The 21,088-nt window shown below is 40.6% G+C and overlaps 1 protein-coding gene across 2 annotated transcripts in view; it reads right to left on the minus strand.

The window, feature by feature from the left end:
• Nucleotides 1-7,797: 7,797 nt before the first annotated feature.
• The window catches only part of SLC1A7 (solute carrier family 1 member 7), a 40,200-nt gene continuing 26,909 nt past the window's right edge, over nt 7,798-21,088 (minus strand). For both annotated transcript variants that reach the window (XM_015870613.3, XM_085511731.1), the window contains 4 exons: nt 16,953-17,147; nt 13,742-13,876; nt 10,708-10,807; nt 7,798-9,096 (listed from right to left, as the gene is read on the minus strand). In XM_015870613.3, the coding sequence (XP_015726099.1) occupies nt 8,860-9,096; nt 10,708-10,807; nt 13,742-13,876; nt 16,953-17,147 (667 nt within the window). In that variant the 3' untranslated portion in view covers nt 7,798-8,859. The remainder of the gene's footprint in view (nt 9,097-10,707; nt 10,808-13,741; nt 13,877-16,952; nt 17,148-21,088) is intronic.

Consider the following 21,088-nt stretch of genomic DNA (forward strand, 5'->3'; position numbering starts at 1 on the left):
TGTCTCCCTTCAAGAGGAGTTACAGCCCTTTGTCTTTTCTGGGTGCCAGGATCGCACTGAGGGAGCCCATTTCCTTCCACTCCCCATGTTCACAGAAGTGAAGGGATCTCCCTGCCCCACAGAAAGGCCCTACAGAGGAGCTGTCGCCATCCCACACGCTGTGAGGAGCAGAGCACAGCCCAGCATCCTCTGTGCCCCGCTGAGGCCTTCCAAGATGGCGCCCAGTGAGGACCTGTGTGAGGGACAGTAGGACCTGCAGGTGACCGGCCATCCCCAGCCCTGTGCAGGCAGGAGAGGTGAGTTGTTTGGGTCAGGATGGAAGTGGGGGGCCCATAAGGAGTCGCCAGCACAAAGCCCTGTGCTGTGACAGCACTGCTGCAGGGCTGCTTCCCCCAGCAGTTGCCAACCACCCACTGTGTAGCCCCCTCCATGTCAGCCTGTGGTTTGTTGGTGTTCTGTGGAAAACAAAAGTTGCTTTGGGGGCTTGGAGATTGTTCTTAGCTCCCTCCCACAAATACCACTGGATTGTCCATTAAATGGGCAGTTGGGGAAATGATCCTCCAATCCCTGCTGGTTGGACTGGCAGCCCTGCCCTTGAGGTGCCTGTGGTACAACCCCTTACTGCTTGATTGCTTTGCAGGAAAGGTAGAAGGAACTTCTGAAAAGAATGAGGATCTAGATCAGTAGAAGTTACATACAGGCAGGAGTGAGGCTATGGATGCATTTAAAAAGTAGGTGAGGATAGGAAGTGTTCTCCTTAGGACCCAATTGCCTTTTTCCTGCTCCTTAGTGTCCCACACAGAGGGGAAAGCAGGAGCAAACCACAGCCCTTCCTTGTGCAAGACTGTGATTAAAGCTTTGTGATTGTTCTCTTTTGACAGTCATTCCTGATAGTTGATGGCTTATTTGTCACCATGTTGACCCAGCCCACCCATCTTTTTTACAAATTTTACTTACAAAAACCTAGTCAGAATAAATGCATTTTTCAAACCATATTTTTTATGGGAAGCGGTCTCTTGGAAAACTTCTGTGATACGTTCCAATATTCTATTAATTGATTTCACCCTGTGCTGTTATTGGTGAGTCTTTCTCTGTGGGTTTGGGAATAGTTGTTCTAAAAACTTAAATATGTTTAGAGTTTTATGTAATGTGAATTAAGCTTTGTTTATTCAAGGCATTAGTCTATGGAGATGACTGCAATTGCTTTATTATGTTGCTAATGTAAAAACAGTGAATAAACTCCCCAAAGAGCTCCATTTCCTTTAGTGAGGAAAATATTGGTGTGCCCTGTAGCTCTGATTCATACAGCTATTGTAAAGTCAGCCAGCTGTGAGATGTATGTGGAGGCAGCAGATGATAAATGTGTTCTAATAACGCAGTATACAGTGTTTCCATAAAAATTCTTCAGTAGTATCCAAGGACATAAAACAGTCCATCAATAAATACCTACTTTAAATGGTTTTAAACCAGGCTAAGGCTGTTTTAGTGCACAGTTGTACAGGCTATCTCAAGTTTTCCCCATGATAGTTCCAGAATCTGTTTTTAGTCTGTGATCATCATCCTGTTGAGAATGTTGCTTCTGATAAAAATCCTGATTGATTTACAATATTCTCAGCTCCAGTAGCAGACAAGAAATGAGCGAGTCTCCTACTTTTATTACTTAGGATATAACCGTGTGTTTGTTGATTGTAATTAGGTTTGAGAGGTTTTACTTAGGGTATATATTTTCTGCGGGATTAAAATGAACTTTGCTTATGCATCACACTGTTTCCTTCTCTGCGGTGGAGCTCTCAGTCAGGGCTGTTTAATTCAAATGCAGCTGCAGGGTAAAACCCATAGCATTTTTCTGAAGGCAAAGCTGCTACAGCATGATGTGCCTTTATCATCCACAGCTTCAAAGATTTGACATTGGAAGACCCACCTCATTAGTTCCTACCCTTACTGTAAAGCAGAAGCTGCTGGTTGCAGTGCCCTCCTGCCTCCTGACTCCACTCTCCTCACATATTTGGTTTGTAAGGACTTAATGGCAGAGGAGTATTTTCTTCCTTTAGGACAGGGAGAAGATCAGATGATTTCTTCTAAAAGAAAGAATACACATTAACTGAGTAAACTATCAGTGGCATAAAGACTGCCCGAATCTCTACACTTCAAACTATTTAGAGTATTAAATGAGAAAAGAAGGTGGAAGATTAGGGTTAAAAATATGGTCTAACTGAGTTCTGTACAATTTCCATATGCCTTTAATAGCCTAGTGGTAGAGCCCAATAAAACCACCAGAAGCAATGAAATCATAATGAAAGATCTCGAGGTTAGTTTTGTTTTTCTTTTGGTTTTGCCATTTAGCCCATACAATATTTGCAGCAGATGTAATCTGAGATATCTGTGAACATAAAACACTTCTTGTTTTGCTTCCCCTGCTTTTTCCATCTAACTAAAGTAAGGGGGGGAAAACCACCAACTCAGGGTATTACATCCTTGGTAGGGAAGTTCAAAGGCAACAATTATGTTTCATGTGGTGGGTCACATTCTGGCTTTCAGCTAGTGTTGTTTGCATACACATACAAGCATATGTTTCATTTCTAAATGAAACGCAGAGACCTGTTTGTGATGAAAGATGACTGCATTTAAAGAAACAGATGTAGAACTCTATATCATAATGGATTAAAACTACTAAATTGGAACCTGAAAAGGAAAACCAAGATCTATCCTGAGCTCTTCTATATTTCCCAATGGCATGGGAAATCTAGGGCTTTGTGAAGACTTTTAGCTGCAAGCACTTCAGCAACAACACTTGCTTGTTCTCGTGCTGAACTGAGTGTTCAGTGCTAGTTTGGATGGCAGCGTGTGGTCCCACAAAAAAGCATTTGTAAGAATACAAATAACTTTTCATAATATCACAAACAAGAGAAGGAAAACAGTCATTCCATTAACCGTATGGTCTGTTCAGTAGTTTTCAGAGGTAGCCAGTATTTGGCCATGTGTCCCAGCTGTTTGTGATCACGTGTAACCCTGCCTGCTTTGCCTCTAGTGTCTGTCCACAAGCAGAGTCTCCATCTCCAGCTGTTGGTACCCTCACCTTGGAGCCAGAAAGGAAAAGAGATTTGATTCAATTGTAGGGGAAAAAGTCATTACACACTCTTCCTCTTCACCTAGCAGTACTCACTATCTTGTCTCTGTGAAGCCTGCTTCATTCCTTCCCCAAATACCAGTAACAGACTGCTGTGTTTTTACTTTTGCAACCTATAAAATGTTTGAAATATTCCGTGTCACAAATCTGCCAAAGGTCTCAGCTGTGCCTAATCCATTCCCATGAATCATCATGTGGGCTATGGAGATGTAACTGTTGCTAGTATATAAATGATGGAATCTGAAGTTTTGTCACCTAGAAAAGTGGCAGTTCCTGTGAATATTCTGAATAGTGATTCTATGATTCCAGGGAGACAGAAGTAATCCAGGGTAACCAGATTTGACCCCTGACTGTTGACATGCTGGCAACTGATTCATCCTTGCTGTGCAACACCCTGATGAATTAAAAAGTATGTTTTCTTTGTTTATAGATGGGAAGCAAGCCCTACATTCTTGTGGTCTTTTGACCATGGATCACATGAGAAGTCTGAGGTAGTGAATAATGACCTCTAAAGCAGTAGTCAGCCTTCCTGTTCTATTTCCCTCTTTCATTTGGGGTTATGTGGAACAAACTCTCTTACAAATTCCTGAAGTACCATTCAGCACGCTCCAAAGCAGTTAGTAGGGGATGGAATTTGAACATCTTTAGCCATTGTAGGCTAAACTGAGATTTAATACATCCATTTCATTTGCAACCCAGCCCTTAGTGAATGGATACATTAAGGTAATCTCTTCTGTGGACTCCTTTCTGAGTGCTGCAAAACCAAGTACTTTTCAGCTGTTATTATTATTGCAAAAATTATTATTTCAAAAAGATGTGCAGTAGCATCCCCTTGGAAAAACCTATGTTGATTTTCTCCCCAGCCAGCTTAGTGAATGGAGAGGAAAACCAGCAATTCCTCATGGCTACTGTCAGTGTAATGGAAGGGAGCTGTCTTGATGTAAAAATGCACCTTGGCTTTCACCAGAGACAGTGACAGGAGTACTCAGCATTGTGCAACATCAAAGAGTTTTCCAGACCCGGTTCAGTTCCCAGGTTACACATTTTGCTTTCACACAGCAACCACCTTCTGTTAGTATTTACTTCATTTTTTGTGGAAAGCACAAGGAAGACTGAGGTCATTTTCAAGGCTGTCCATCTGGCTTGAAGACCTAATTTTCCGACTGCCCAGAAAATATGTCAGATCTGCTCTGCCGTTGTTAAAGAGGAACTAATATTGATGTTGATGTTTGTTGTAGCATTGAAAGAGAGAGCTCATCGAATAGCAATGCTGTAGAGCTACTGTGTTTTTTATGTGCTTTAGAATTGTGTGTGTGTATAGGAAACTGTTAGTCACAGCCTGAACCTCTGATTAACCATCTGAGGCAAGTGATGGGTCAGCTGTGGGGGCACAGGTGAAGGTCATTCAGCTGTGCTCTCAGAAGGGGTGGAGCTTGATTCCACCTCTCCTAGATCCCATTTAAGGGCTGACCACCTCTAAGGCAGCATCTCTTTATGGAGATTGTTCTTGTGTGGAATTTCTACAGTGAACATTAATGCTGGCGAGCATCTTGACTGTGAGTCTTTCCTATATAACCTCTGGCTATGCATTTACTTTACCTTTGTATAATTACAACTGTACAGTATGTAGCATGGAGAGAGACTATACAATTTGTTTCAACTAGCTATTATTTTATTTGTATATTGGGATTTGTATTTAGTACCAATTCAGGTGGTATAAATAAGTTTAGATTCAATTAAGACATCAGTTCCATGAACAGCTGTGTTTGGGTTGGCAACCGTAAGTTCTAGGAGCCAGTGGGATGTGTAAGTGACCTGGCTGGGGCTCCTTCTCCCAGTTCTAATTCTTACACAAGGATTCATTACAGAAACTTGGCACTTTGGGGCTTCCTGGATGTTGGCAGAATCCTCCAAAACCTGCTTTCAGATGTCTTTGATGCTGTAAACCACAATAGTCTGTAGCAAAGTCTTTCTTCTCAGTTGTATCTCCAGAATAATGCAGCTGCAGATGAACCAACTTAAAACTAGTGCCTCTGATTAGTATGTGTTAATTAATTTCCCCAATTGTTTCTTCCATAGCTGTATTTAATACATCATCCTCCTTCTTCTTCTCTCCCTCCAACATGCTCCCCTAGGATGTCACGAGTGTACTTCTAACAGCTAAGTTCCCTTTCCCCTCAGCAGTGGGAGGTAACTTCAAGATGCCATTGAATGCTACCAGTTAAGAAATACGTTCCTCCTATGTGTACCTGAATGTATTTCATGCAGACTTTTGTAATTAGTGATTGATTGATTTTTACATAAATGTTTTGAGTTTGTGAGGGTCACGTGCTTGCTTGTGTGCTCTGACAGTGGGAGAAAGGTATTTACCAACACAAAGCCTGCATTCTAACTCTATGGTCAACAGTTTCATTATCTCTATTGGACTCAAGTGCAATTATAGCTGGGAAATATGAACAGATCTGTACATGCAAATATGCTGTGGAACCTGCTGCTGGCCTAATTGCACTGTGTGTCAAGCTGCTTGACAACAAACACCATGAGATACAGAAAACAACAAACATGCAGGAAAGCTCATAGTAAAAAATACTATAACCTCAGTCTTTGATTCTCTACCTTTAATAGTAGTGTCTTATGTTCTTAACATGGAATGATGCTGCAGTCAAGCTCATGATACACTGAGCTACATATTTATCAGAACGAAGAACTAAAGTACTGTAGCCTGCTAAACTGGCATAATTTTTAGGATAAGTGGAAGGCAAATATTGGTATAAAACCCAAGTTTAAGAGAGAGTTATATAAAACAACATAAAGTAACAATTCATTTCAAAGTTGCAAGGCAAATCTGGACAGTCAGTGAATAGGGTTTGTATGCAGGAGGCTAATTTTAAAAATGGCTTTTTGATTCCATAATAATGTGCCCTTCACACCTGAAACTTCCCGTTCCCTACATGTCAAATAGAGTATAAAGGGGTACAGCTGTGGATTTCAGTATTGTGCAGGGCTTGTGTGCCACAGCCAGCTGCTTCTGTTGCTGATTTATCCATTTGAAGTTCACCCTGTAGAAGTCACACAGTTTCTTTGCACTGGAGCTGGCATGGATGTCTGGAGATGTCTCTGAGTTAAAGGGTGGCACACTGGGTTAGCTGGCTCAGGCAAGCAGGCAAAGGGATTTGCACTTTGCAGTCAGCCAGAAGTTATATGTGGATGGAGAGGAAGGTGGTGGTTGGGCTGGCAGCACTTTCTGCTCTGCAAACCAAGATGCTTTGGCACAGGGTGTAGGCAGACCCATCCAAAATCTCTGAATTTGGAACTAGGTATTTTAAATCTTGGATCTACGCGGTCTTTCTTCATCATTTCTCCCTATTCAGAGTGACTGTAAAGTGACTGTGCTGGTACAGCCAGTGTGCAGAGATCCTGCCCTCTCCACGTGGGCTTACGCTGCTTCATCCCTGTCAGCTTGTTCCTGTCCTTGTGTCACCCCTCCACTAGTGTTGACACAACTGTTTGTTAGGACTGCACTAAAAACATATGTGAACTGGTTTGAATTAAAATTGCTCCTCATCTGCTTATTCATCTGGCTTCCTAACTAGTTGGGTCTGTACAGCTGGGGAGGAGGGGAGGCCTGGGGAAGCAGGTGGGGCTGAGGTCAAAGTAAGATGCTGGCTGGTGCTGCTGCCCACTCAGAGAGCTTCAACCTTCTGAAATCACACATTTTAATGGCATTTTAATGGCACTGCAGAGCAGGTGCATTGCAGGACTTCTTCAGAGCTAATTGTTCTGAATAACATCAGGGTTTTTTTATTCTATGTGTCCTGTGTTTGTTCTTCACTCTAGGATCAATCAGGAGAATAGTTACCATAATTTCTGTTAAAGTTGGACATCTCTTGATTACAGATTAATTGCTTTGTGTACCTGGCAACTCTCTCAGAAGCTCTGAATAATCAAAAAGTGATTATTAAACAACCAGAAGGAGCGACAGCACTGGGATGTGTGGGATGGGTGTTTGTGCAGAATACAAATAGGGCAGATCAGTAGTGGAATTGTATAGGAGACCTCTTGCAAAGTGTCCATATAATAAAAACAACTGTATTAATTATATCACTGTGTTTAAAAAAATCTACAGATCTCCCCATGTGATCAGAAACTGCTGAGTTGTGTTTTGAGATGGATGAAAAAGCAGCAAGTCTCAAAGTCAGGCCTTGTGTAAGCAACAGGGACTTGCACCTCTGGAAATAGGTTGGTTATATTATTATTATATTATTATATAATATTTGTTGGTTCTGGCTTCACTCCAGCCTTCAGAGGTAATGTCTTAGTGTGTAGGAAAGAGTTTTCTGAACAAAGATCCCTCAAAGAAGAGGTGAACATGCACATACCAGGAAAACCATTAATTATGTGCATGAGACATTCCGGCTTCTGGCAAGTGTAGGCATTGTCCTTTTTGACTGGGTTCTTTTTTGCTCTACATGGGAGAAGCATATTAGAATAGCAAGCACGTGTTACCTGAAACTGATACATCCCAAGTAGCTGTGTAATATGCCAACTGTGTTGGTAGGAACAAATATGTAGCCTCTGGATCAACCTCCAGTTTTGTAAAGATCTCCTCACTTCCACTGTTCTTTTTGGCAGAGAAAGAAGGAACTAGTGGTAGAAATGCACAGCCAGCCTGGTTTTGAAACGGCAAGTTTATTAAAAATATTCTCTATCACAAACATAGGAAACATACTCAGCAGATTTTACTGTAACTGATTCAGTAGATTATGCGAAGGGTATAACTTTCAATGTAGTTTGACCACTGAATCATGAAAAACAGCAATCCAGTTTCTCCAGCAGACTCCCCACAAAACCCCAATATTGGTCAGCGTTGTGTTCTAGTTTGAGTTCAGTCTGCCCTTAGGATGAGGTGTACAGTTAAAGAGCTTGAGCTTCAAATTGGTACATATTTACACAGAAGGGCCTATGGGCTGCAGGGGAAGGAAGACACATTAGCACCAGTGCTCATGGATTTGGGCTCACGCTGCCTCAGCCACTGTGTGTACGTGGTACTGACTCTACTGAGGAGTTAGGTTAAAAAAAAGGTTAATAAATCTGGCACTTGGAAGGCAAACTGTGCTCTTCGGTGACTCTGGATTGTGGTGTTACATATCACACTTGAATGCCCGTCTCTGAAAGCTGCCCCTTGGAATTACCTTGCACTTGCTTGTAAAAATGCACTCTTTGCTTCATCTTGGCTTGAGGTGTTGTTTGGTGATACGTACAACATTCTAAGATCAGGAAATCGGTGTGATTTTCTTACTGCTGTTCTAAAACTAAACACGAAGTCTGTAGTTAAGGAATCTTACACAAAATTAGTATCATAAGAGTTTGCAATTACTCAGATTCACAAAAAAGGCTTTGGTTAGAAAATCAAAAGGGGACAAATAAAAAAAGACTTACAAAAAAATGAAGCCGAAGGAGTGTCAAATGCTATATTGGAGTCAAACGAGTGCAGAATAAAACAGCAGCCACCCATGAGTTTTTCAGTATTGGAGTCTTCCACCTAAAGAAGCCAGTGTCTCTTGCAAGCTGTGTGCCTTTCCTGACGTTCACAGCTGGTCCCCTCGCTCCCGTACAAGTAGAGTGGCAAGAATTCCACGTGTTTCTGTTCAAGGCAAAGAGTCCCTCTTCCAGCTGTGAGGTAGAGATGGGTATCAGGTCACTGGGGTATGAGATACCGCTGAGTGTAGCAGTTACACGTTTGTTTCTAGTTCATTTATTTCAATAGTGCAGTGGTCTTTACTGTTGGATTTCTTAGTGTGGTTCTCCACTGGGCTTTCTTCTTGCTCCACTTGTACGGGTACGTGCTGCTCTATCTCTTTCACTGTTTCTGGTCCATGAGGTTCATTCATAGTCTTCACGCAGCCATTTCTCTGGTAAGCCACAACTGGGTGGATGTTGAGAGGTTTAGTCTCACAGATCAATGGCACCTATGTGAAAAGCAGAGAGATTTGGAATACAGCCACTCTATTTTTGCTGTATACAAAAGAAAGGGAATTTTTCCTTTGGAAATTTCTAGTCTGCTTTGCATTCACCAGGATTACCTGAGGCCTCCACAGACTTTCAGGATCTGTTCTTATATACACTAAAACATCTTTGCACCACCTGGACAAAGGAGTCTGTAAGTATGGAAGAATACAAATTCTAGTACAGCTCTAATTTAGCTTATACCCACAGTAATACCTTTTTGCGGTATAAATAGTGTATATAAAGACTAAAATTTCAGGTTTGAGAAATATGGACTCGGTATGCCAAGCTTTGAGTAGTGGTTGCTCTTGAGTGCAATTACAGAAAGCAGGAAGTCATTTGACGTGGCCTTCTGCCTTTCTTCTACCCCTGTGTACCAACACCTGTCTTTTCAGTTTGTCCTATTTCAAAAGACATAACGAGAATTTTATTGAGTGATTCAGATGTTAAATATTTAAGAGTCCTTTAAATCAAACCAGAAGTTCTGATGGGGAAAACAAGACATAAATACTGGAAAAGACGTGGGCTTGCAGCTGACAAAATTTGGCCTTTGGGTATACATTACTAAGTCCACAAATTACTCTGCCAAAACTTATGGCAGACTAATGGTATATTTTAATACAGTTATGGAGTGAGATGCAAAGAAAAATCTCATCACAGATGACTAAATAATCCCTTAGGAGGGATTTTGAGTTCCAATGGCGTTCTAAATTCAGCAATGAAATGTCAGGCCTGCATTATGTACTCCTGGCTCTGTGTCTGATGACACACCTCACCATTAAGTTGTTGTGTTCACTTTTTTTCTAACAAGCCGCACGTGTAGCCCAAGTATTCAGGCCTAATCCTGTCATCAGTAATTACTGCAGGTGCTAAGCGCCTCTGAGGAGAAGACCTTTACAAAACTTGAAAGAGTTGGAATTTTAAATGCATGTTCCAGGCAGGCCTGAGGGTGGGATTTATCAGAAAGACTGTCTGCACAATGGCAAAAATAATGCTGTCAATAGAACTTTGCTATTAGTACTGCTGTTTTTAAGTTCTGTAGGTGAGTAGAATACTCCAGATGACACACAAGTGAAACATGCTTTGTGAATGGCAGTCACTGCAAGGAAACTCTTCTGTATAACCTGTCCTGGTCCTGTGAAAGAAAGCTGGCAAAGATCTGCCATTAGCTGGAATGGTTGGGGGTTGGCACCTCCCAGCATGGTGGGCTCAGGGATTTAGGAATCTCCTTGGCTGAGATCTGTAAGGAGGATTATGAGAAGGCATTCCAGGCATAAGAAAAGACTGAGTGATGCATGCCAAGAAAGAAGGAAAAAAAAGCATGGGAGTAGAGGGAGGCAGGGACAGATGCGGAGGACAGGGAGGTAGATGTGGTGGCTGCTTTTGTTGTTAGCTTACTGTTTGTAAGTAACTCCTCCACCCTACCTGTCCAAGCAGCCTATTGCCCAATTCTGCCCTCTGTCTGAAACACCTTTACATTTTGTTTGGAAACAAATGTGGGCAGCTGAGAGCTTGGCAGGCTCTTTGCTGCAGCACAGCACACACGGTCACACCCTGGCTCGTGGTGTTCTTACCTCATCACCATCCTTGATGAACTCTTTCCGGCAGATGTGGGCCATTATCCCCGCAGCCAGGGCATCTCCCAGGACGTTGATCATTGTTCTAAACCGGTCTCTGGTAAATGACAAAGTTAGGTTAAATTGTTGGCTCTTTGGGTACATGCCCATGCCTTCATCGCTGCAGTATTTATAGCTGAAAGTCAGTTTGGCTGTTTTTACAAGACAACAAGTTCAGCAGTGGTGACTGTGGGTCATATTTACTGGTACAGAGTTTAGAAGCACAGCATGCAGCCTCTTGCTCATTGGCAGTGAAAATGCAAAGCTAATGATGATTATTATGTTGAAAAATAGTGTTTTGTGGCTAATACTTTATCAAGTAGTGCTATTAAACTCTTTCTATCTGTCATAGTTTCCATGGAAGTAAATATGAGATATTTTAGTGCAACCTACATATATGCTGCCCGAGGTAACTCTTCTTCAGCCAGTGCTGCCCAGTCAGACCAAAAGGGTGCTCACCTATGTGCTACTGCTTCCCTTTGCATGCAAACTGTTCCAGCACTGGAAAGTCTTAGCACAGTCTTCATCTGTCTGCTTCTTTATGTTGAGCTCCAGTGCTATGGCCTCATCTGGAGGCTGCTGATTCATTCAATATAAGTAAAGGGCAGCCAGTACCCAGGTCCAAACAGTACCTTGTCCTAGTTATCAAGATCCCAGTCCTACATTCTTAAGCAGTCTTCTCAGCAAGAAGGTAATTGTATAAACAGGAATTACAGAACACAATTAAAAGCAATTCAGAAGATTGCTAAATAACTAAACTCACAATCTAGGCAGGGAGCGACCACTTACAAACTTAAATCCTGTTCATTTCTGAAAAAAAGCCATGGTTTCCATGGCACCTCTGGCTCCTAAAGATCCTTCATTTTCAATTACTTTTTTTTTTTTCCAATTTCACTTTTTACATTTGACAGTACTGTGTATACAAACAGTTTCACTATCTTCCATTTATTTATTTATGGAATCGGTTCTTCCCTGTTTTACATCTTTTACCCACCAACATCTCAAAAATATTGACTGTAAATACACAAGAATAAGTGGTTGCCATAGACGAGTGCTTCACTTGAAACTGCTTGGAATCTATTAGTTAAAACTGGTGGGATTTCAAATAGATGATATAGTCTTTAAGGCTGAAATATATCACATTTTTCCAAGAAAAACATTCACATCTGAAAGCTGTGTCAAATTGGTAACTTAGTTTATAAATGTGGGTTATAAAATGGAGGCTTAGAAATCTCCAGATGTTTGGCTTTTTAAAGGTGGTGACAGTCCAATATCAACAATGCCCAGGTTTCTGATCCTGTAACTTAATATAGAAAAGAAATTGAAACTGTGTGCTGGTGTTTTTTTCTCCATGTATTTTAGGCATGTCATCTATGCATGCAAATGTTTGTGCAGTTGCTTGCCTAACTAGAAGAAAGAGATCTTGAATGAAATGTTATTTTCCTGTGCTGTTATTCAAATCATACATGCAAGTGCAAGTAATTTCATCAGATTTCAGTGCCTACACCTAAATGTGTTTATTGAATTAGGATCCACTGCTAAAGTTGTTTGCTGACTCCATTTTTCTGCTACCTGTTGTTCTGAGTTTGGGTATTGCCTTGAGGACAATCACATTTAGTTAAGCAGGGAAAAATGTTACAGCATAAACTGGGAGATGTTCCTGTTACACATGGGCTTCTTCTTGGTTGACCATCAGATTTGCATTCATGGAAGGGTGCTCTGGAATGTTAATTTTGGACTGCGCAAAGAGCTGTGATGGAGAAGAAGTTGTATGAGCAGAGCTCCAAAGTTTATACTCTGTATTGGTCTCTGATTAGGATCTGCTCTGAAGACAGATTGTTTTTGAGGAAACATAGCACCATACTGAAACTCTTAAGGAAATGGATTGCATGGCACATTGTTGGACCAATCCCGCTCCATGTTCCTGTCTGCACAGATGTCTGCACCACATGTGAGTAGAATCACATCACACACCACTGAAATTTCTCTATTAAGAGGCCAAACACTTGCAGCAAGTGTTGCAGTGGTATCTGAGATTTATTGGAAATTATAATTAAAGGTGCAAAACTTTTACCTCGAATTCAATAAATGAGCTGAGAAACATTTCAATTTTCTTCTTTTGTCTCCAGGCACCAGCAAAGGTATGTAGTTCACTTACATGTTATGTCTACCTTCATGAGTTGTAATACCTTCAGTGCATTGTAATGGGTATTTCAGTCTTGTGAGACCATCTGATCTGATCTTTAAGCATTCTTTGTACTCTAGAGCTTCCAAAGCTAATATTGAAAATATTCATCATGTCAACCACGTTGACACTTTGCATCTGCAGGCTCTTGAAACCAAGTGTTGAAATACTGAAATACACTTTGTATATGAAAGGTCATCCACAAAAGACAGAAAATTGAGTCTGTTCCTTGCTCACTTTTTAACAGCATCTGGAACTATAGCCCGAGTGAGTTTTTTTGTCTGTTGTTTTGAGATGTTTTGTAAAACATAAAGCATAATTCCCATATACACTGGAAGACTTATTGGAAAAACAAAGAAATGCTGATGTTGCAAGAGCTGGGTGAAAACTGAGCAATATGGAGGGAAAAGGGTTTTGCAATACAGCTTAAAATGCTTTGTGAGTTTTGTTGTGCTCCTATAACTATGGAGTTTCAATGATTAGTGGTAGAAAGGCTGCTTTATAAAATCTGAACAGCCACTCCCACACTTAAGTGCTCCCAGCAGATGCTATTTTGCCTTCACATGAGAATATTCCTGATATTTGTAAAATAAAGTGTGCCACAGAATATCCATACAACACAATTCTCATGATTTCACATGAGAAAAAAATTCACATTTTTTTCACATTTACTAGGAGTGTTGGCTCCTCACCTTGCTTAAAGTATGTACTGCCCATTCCTTTGAGGTATATAAACACCTTTGGGGAACATTTGGCTTTTTAGCAATGTTGCCACACTGGAGACCTCAGATGCTTAATGTTACTTACAGTGCCCAGTCAACAGCAATGATCAGTGTGATGTCATCTGTTGGGAGTCCGACTGAGGTCAGGACAATGACCATTGTCACCAGGCCAGCCTGGGGGATACCAGCAGCTCCTATGCTGGCAGCTGTCGCTGTGATGCTTTAACAAAGAGAGAAAGGAGTAAGCTTTACCAGTGATGGATTGCTCTGCAAGAACCAAACCATGTTTCTACAGGAGCTTTCATAAACCAGTCCTTATTATACTAGTCACATGCTGATATTAGTTGTACAGAAGATAGCTCAAAGAACAAGGAGAAGACAAACCTTTTCTATTTAGCACTGCGCAGTGCTAAATTCTGACCCTCTAGCTTTGCAGCCCTTCCTTTGGTAAGCAAGTTCTGTGTTCTCCCTTAACCTCACAGGTGAGAAGAAAGGAGGCTGCTGGGCTGTGGCTTTTCTGAGTGATGTCAGATCTGGTGGGTCATGTCACAAGCAATGAGCCTGCCAGTACTGTTCCCCATGGCTTCAGCCTCAGCAGCAGAGCTCTCTGCAGACTTCTCTGAGTCATCACTCGTGGCTCCTGTGCCAGGCAAATCCTGTGCTGGCGGTAGGGAAGGCCTTTTACGTCAGTCCATCACACAGAAGTTAGGCCAAGGGTAAAGAGGCTGGGCCAAGGATGAAGCTTGCGTAGCACGTGGCTTTGCATACTTGGATCTAAATGTGAAGCAAGCACATATGTGACAGTACCTCTTCAGTTTCAGGAAAGTATTTTTACTTGACCTTCATGCCATTTTTCCAGCCAGGCCAGCAGAAATGAATGGGAGACCAGAGCAAGAGTGGACCTGGAGGGCCTGACCTTTTCTTCATAATGCTATCTTTAGAGGATGGATTTCATTCTTTTTTCCGGGAGCAAAAGTGATTGTATATATTCATTCCTTCCTATATGGCCACTTCCAAGAACAAGATCATCCAGCAGAGAGACAAAAAATGAGTTTTGACTATTGTAAACAGATGACATAAAGTATATATGGTGATATATATATATATATGGTGATAATCCACTGCGTTCATTGATCCAGAATTTCAGAGCTTTTGGCAAGCACCTCGTCAGCCTTCTCTGATGGAAAATGAGTGTAACAGTATTCACCCATATGGAAACGGAGACAGGGAGACATCCAGTATCATGCTCACAACCGTATAGTGTACCAGTAGAGCAGCATGAATATTTGTAACTAGAGCTCTTCCCTGAAAGAAATACATTTGTGTGTGGGTGGGATGGGGGAAGAGTGAGATTTCAAACTGAATTTTGAAAAACTTAGCATCTTAATAGCATTTTAATAGGCATAGTATAGATAGGGAGGAAGGTACTAGAGCTCAGTATTTGTATAAGAGATAAGTATAATGAACATTAATAATGAAAAGTGCTCTAAATTTACTTGCTAATTAGAACTGCCTCTGCCTTCCAGGTCAGTTCAGGCAAGAATGTCTTGTGATAGGGAGCAAAAATAAGAATGCTTATCCAACATTGTACATGCAAGCTCATTTGCTTCTCCACTGTATTTTGATCTTAATGTAGATGTTTTTTCCATTAATTGGCTCAGTTGATAGGAATATGATCTTTAGTCTCCTTTTCTGCCACGTCTAGGTTTGTATAATCACACTGATATGAACTGCCATCCTGGATTTTACAAACTGTGACAGAGTCGGCTGATCATTTTGCTAACATTTTTCAAAAAATTATCCTGGCATCCAGTATTTGAATTTCAACTCTGCACCTTCCAGAATATCTGGATTTAGGGAAGGTTTGTCCCATAGTTAGAACTGGGCTTCAGATATTCTTTAGGTACTGAATCCACTGTGAAATCCTATTTTCCCTTCTTTTGTAACCCAGCTTTTTAATTTCTTTCCATTTTTGGGGTAGATTTTTCTAGTCTTAATTTGTATTTTCCTTCTACTGTCTTCACATTTTTTTTTGGTTGTTACACACTAGCACTTAATATAGGCAGAGGAAAAAAAAAAGTCAAACGAGGGTTCTGCTAACTGAGAGTTAGAATTTACCTTCTTCCCATTTACTATCACCCTCCTTCTTCATTTTTAAAATCACTGTTCTCTGCTTCAAGGTATACGTAATGTCCACCCATACTCTGAGCCATATTTTGGCTCCAAAAAACATTCCCAAATTCAAAATCACAAAAGACCAAATGTTAGTACAGGAGAATTCCAGTAATTTTTAGTGAGAGGGAGAGACAACTCAAAGCAAGGGCTCACACGGGCACAACTATTTTCTTCTGCTTCTACTGTAAGCAGATCTTGCCAGATGTCCATCAGTGAGCCCTTTCACAACTTCTTCCCTTTGGTCATGAAGCTTTTTAAGTCCAGCACAGGATGGACAAGGCCCAGCAGAGGAAACAGGGCAGTGATGAGGTCACCGGGTGGGTAATTAAGCTGATCTCAAATGTGTTGGATGAGGCTCTGACTATGAAGAGTGTTTTTCTAATCATTTGTTCCTTGCTGGAAACCTGCAAGTTTCGGTCCCTGAGGGATTCTTTGGAAGTCACTGGAGTTACTCTGGCAATAACTGTTCAGCTGGATCTTTTCTTTTGGATCCATTACTGACCTTTCAAGGACAGAGTATGCAGCTATAGCACACTCTACCACCATGGTTATTCATGAAGGCTTCTGCTTTGACAAACAGCAGAGAAGGCATCTAAAAAATATATGAGTGCTGTGATGTCTTGATGAAAACCTGCCCTGAAGCTTCTGCCCAGAGAACCTTCCTTCTCTGGCCCCACTCTCCCAGGTCTTGACAGAGCTTCCTAACACCCGTTATTCCCTGTAACTTCTTTTTTAAACAGCTTCGTCTTATGCAAAGATACAAACTAAAGTGAAAACTATTCTGAAGTTTAAAACAATATTTTCAACAGCGACAATAATAGTAAAAGGAACCAATTTCAGTAAATGAACAAGGGTGTGCCTAAAGGTAAAAACTAGATAAATACTCTCGATCCTGCTATTTGCTGATGTCAACGTGCTTCTTTTAAATGGTACCAGTACAATTTCCCCTTTTACACTCCCTGATCTCTGCATTACTTAAAAAGAACTGTCCTATGAGAAACAAGGGCTTCAATAATTGCGAACCTGAGTTTTGTCCTGAACCTTTCTAGGTACAAGAATCGTAAGAACATCATGCTCAACTAGACAAGCAAATCTGGGTGTATGGAATTTGAGGTTTATACCTTATAGTAATAATCTGCCCAAAATCCAGCTCATAGTTGTTTACTTGTGCAATGAAGATGGCAGCCACTGCTTCGTAGAGTGCTGTTCCATCCATGTTGATGGTGGCTCCTACAGGCAGCACGAACCTTGCAATCCTCCTGTCCACATGGTTGTTTTCCAGCAAGCACTTGAATGTGATAGGCAGCGTGGCTGAACTGCAACACAGCGGACAGAAATACACCAAAACTATTATTCTTTCTTTCTGGGGAACAGAATGAACTGTAGAAAACCTTCTCCAGGAAGGGTAAATTCTGCACTGAGCACTGCTTCGTATTCCTTGGTCTGCACAAGTGACTCACTTGCCCTGTAATTCATTTGCTTGAGTACTGGGGGATGAATGCAGTTGCACATACACATGCTAGAGTTATCTGCAAATTCTGCTTTCTAAAAAATTAAAATGTAATTCTCTTTTTCCCTCTTTCTGAAGAAAAGGAACAGCAATCCTGCAGAGGTTGTGCTGTACACTCAAATACAAGATAGAGGAAATAACCCTGCAGCTTATTATTAAAACCTTTGAAAACTAATGTGCATTGATTTTTTTTTGAAGTTCCCTTCTAGGTCTTCTGAAATAGCCATTTTTGAGCAGCAAGAGTAGGCACAGACCAAGGAAAGTACAAACTAAGAAAGGCTCTTAACTCATGGCAAGGAAATGCTGCGTAAATACTTTAAAGTTACTTCTTAAAAGAGATAAATAATCTGAGCTCTTGAGAGCTACTTGCCCCTGGCAGTGAAACAGTGGTGTGTTCCCACCAGTAGGCACAGCCTGAACTGCTGAGTCACTCTGTTCTGAGTCTCACTCACATCAATGGCCAATGTGTCTCACAATGGCCATTATCCATCCTTCAGGGATGGATTCATCACATACAACACACATTTGAATGACAAATTCTTTCTCAGTCATTACATGTGACATACAAAGTCAGGAGAGGTTCTGAAAGCCCTACTGTCATAACTGCAAAGTTTCAGGAATGCATTAGCAAAATGTTCCATGAGTAGGAGCTGTCATGTTGTATTTGTGCAAGCTGTTGTTTGAGGAAAAGCACAGTTAGTGTTTGGAAAGGAAAAGTAGCTTCCTGCAACAGAAATGCAGAAAGACCAAGAAAGGTCTATGGCAGGATGCTTTCAGTGCAATCTCTCTGTTTTCCCTAGACTTATCATGCCTGACTGGTGAATGATTTACTACAGTCACTGCCACGAAAATCTAGGCCAAAGAAACTCACTAGATGTGTAAATAAACAGAAAAGATGAGGAATCAAAAAATCTGATTACCTCTATGAACAGGGTTATGTTTAACTTTTCCATACTGGCAGCCCTAATACTTTATCAATATTTACTTTGAAAATCAAACAGAGCAAAGCATAACACCTCAAACTACACGCTAGATGTCATTTCTCTCTTGGGCATGAGTCTGCTTTTCTTTTTTTTCCTTTTTTTTTTTTTCATATTCATTTGTGAATGGCTGAATTTTTCTCTGCCTCAGTTACCATAAACTATTTCTAAATTAAGCAGTAATGCAGGTAACAAGACAGAAAATGCTGGTTTCCTAACACAGTCAGCTATTGCATACTGTCTCACTCAAACTCAGATCTCAGAGGTAGCAGAGTGTCTGTCCTCACTATTGCTACTGAAAGAATATCCCATATTTAAGGGTTTGGCTCTGGTTAATTACAAGTAGTAGGAAAGAAAAGATTTCTACTATCATTTTTGAGTCATACGGTCATACATGATTTCAATGGCTGAAAAAAAAAAGTTAATAAAAATACACTAATTTACCTATCCAGTTAAATTAAGTGAAGTCTGAGTTCCTGAAAGCAGCTTTATTGAGTAGTAAACAGAGGGACAGACCTATGAATGCCTGACATGTAACATTTATTTGGAGGAAGCACTGATCTTAATCTGCTCAGTCTTTTAGAACTTCCCTAAAGCTTTCAGCTCAGAGAACTGTCTTCTCCCCATGCTAACTCTAACAATTAAAAATACATTTTTTGAGTCTTATCTCAATTTTATTTTGGATAAAATGCTGCAGCTGCAGGGACTGAACATAAGCTAATGCTGGATCAGGCCAAGCTCTTAGTGGTGTGAGGCACAAAGACAGCTAGTCACTGTGGAAGAACAGCTGTTCAGCCTGCTCTGTTTATCTTATCATTCAAATGCATTTTGATATTTGCTCCAAAAAATCAACAAACTGATCTCATCTCTCCCTTTTGCTAAATCTGCCTTTAATTTACACTGTGCAATAGCCAAGATCTGAGTGTTTCATAAGCAGCAAAACCCTTGAACAAGTCATATTTTATTGTTTGTCTTCAGAGAAGATGAAAATTGCTTCTTTTGATGGGATGTACCACTGAGAAGATGCTGATTTAATTCATTAATGGTATGGAAAGATGACCTAGAAAAATAAAACTCCCTCATAGCATTGGAATGAGGAAAGCTAAAAACGAGGAATTTTCGTCTGTGGGCCAAATACTGCTTTTTAATACAGAGGTAACAAGACAGGGTTAATGTGGGGGGAAGAAAGCAGCAGGACCAAAATTAATGGCTATGCAGAAACTTTCACTGAAGGGAACATGGTTTGAAATAATGTGCAGATCCAATGAAATCATTGCCATGAGATGACTGTTAAGTTGCTCTCAGGTTCCCTTGTGTTACATTCTTGGGTTTTGCACATGGTGCTGTTTTTCCCTCATGCAGTTTGACTTTCAGCTTAAAAAGAAAGCTTTCCACAGGTGCAGACTAACTGGAATGAGTATCAGAACACTGATTTGTGGTTTTCTTTCTATCTTTAGATATAGACATGAGCTGACAAAGAAACATCTGCAAGAAACCCATCAGTATACTTAAAACCAGCTCTTTGTTCTCCTCTTAGATGATCTGAAAATCCAATACTCACATGATGAGTGTTATATAATGCCCCTGTGGCAAGTATTATTTAACTGAATACAGATGTGTTGACTATTGGGAGAAGCAGCTCTCCTGTCCAGACCCAATTATTTGTGCATTTGTGCATGTTCTTTTGGCAAAAGCTCAGTTATGTGCAGTATCCATTCCTAAGTAATGAAGGTGAAAAGTTCAGCCATCTCTAGACAAGACAATGCTATTTGAGAAGCAAAACATTAAAACCCATGTTGGGCCTATACGGATTTACAATATATACACAGTGGTAAGAAGAGGAAAAAATTAAATTAATCAAAAGTGTCTGAGCCTCAAACATGGAATTTCAGAGTCATTCCTTGGGGCTCACTTTAACTTTGGTGGTAGCTTCTTCCAGTAGAGATAGTAAATCCCTTCTGGTAGCAAGTCCTGCTGGTGGCTGCTGACAGCCTGAGCTGCTGGCTGCTGCCAGAGCTTCTCCCAAACTTTGAAGCTCTGTCTGGTGCCTGCTAAGTACTTCACACTGGCTTTTCTGGGGACTTCCCCTGGAGCTGAGCTCCTAAATGGATATGGGGGGTTCCATGTGATTGAACGCTGCCTAAATGTGAAGCTTTAATGATGACTATGATATGGAAGTCTTTTAGAAAGGCCAGCTTACACTGACTAGAGGGCATGCATGTTCTTACCTTATACAACTGCAAACAATCAAGAGAAAACATAACTGATCTAAAAATCACCAAACCAACTTTGACTTTCTCCAAGTTGTACTCATGTAGAACAAGGGAATCAAAACTCTGCAAAGCTCTGTAGATTGAGTTGTGTATTTTGGTTACTATATCACATCTGACTTTTTGTTTTATCACTATGACTAACACTCATAGCATTGGAACACTTCTAGCTTTGAGATATACCATAACCAACCTTGACGTGAATATATTATAAACTGCAAAGAAAGCACTTTAACTAGTTTTCACTAAACTATACTTGATAATGGAATCTGTTGTGGTGAAAAAGTGAGTTGACTAAAGCAGGAAAAAAAAAGGACAAACTCTTCTATATTTGATAAAGAAGGAACAAAGTTTTCTCTTTTTATTCCCCAATAACGGAAAAATTCAGATTAGATTTTTAGAGGATTTTTTTTTTTCCTAGAAAAAATATCTTTATTTCCTTATTCCTTTCTATAAAGAGAGAGTTAATGAAATAGCACAGAGAAAAAGCCTGGGTT

This window comes from Coturnix japonica, chromosome 11 (assembly GCF_054131305.1).
Source record: "Coturnix japonica strain WE chromosome 11, WE-NBRP24, whole genome shotgun sequence".
Lineage (NCBI taxonomy): Eukaryota > Metazoa > Chordata > Aves > Galliformes > Phasianidae > Coturnix > Coturnix japonica.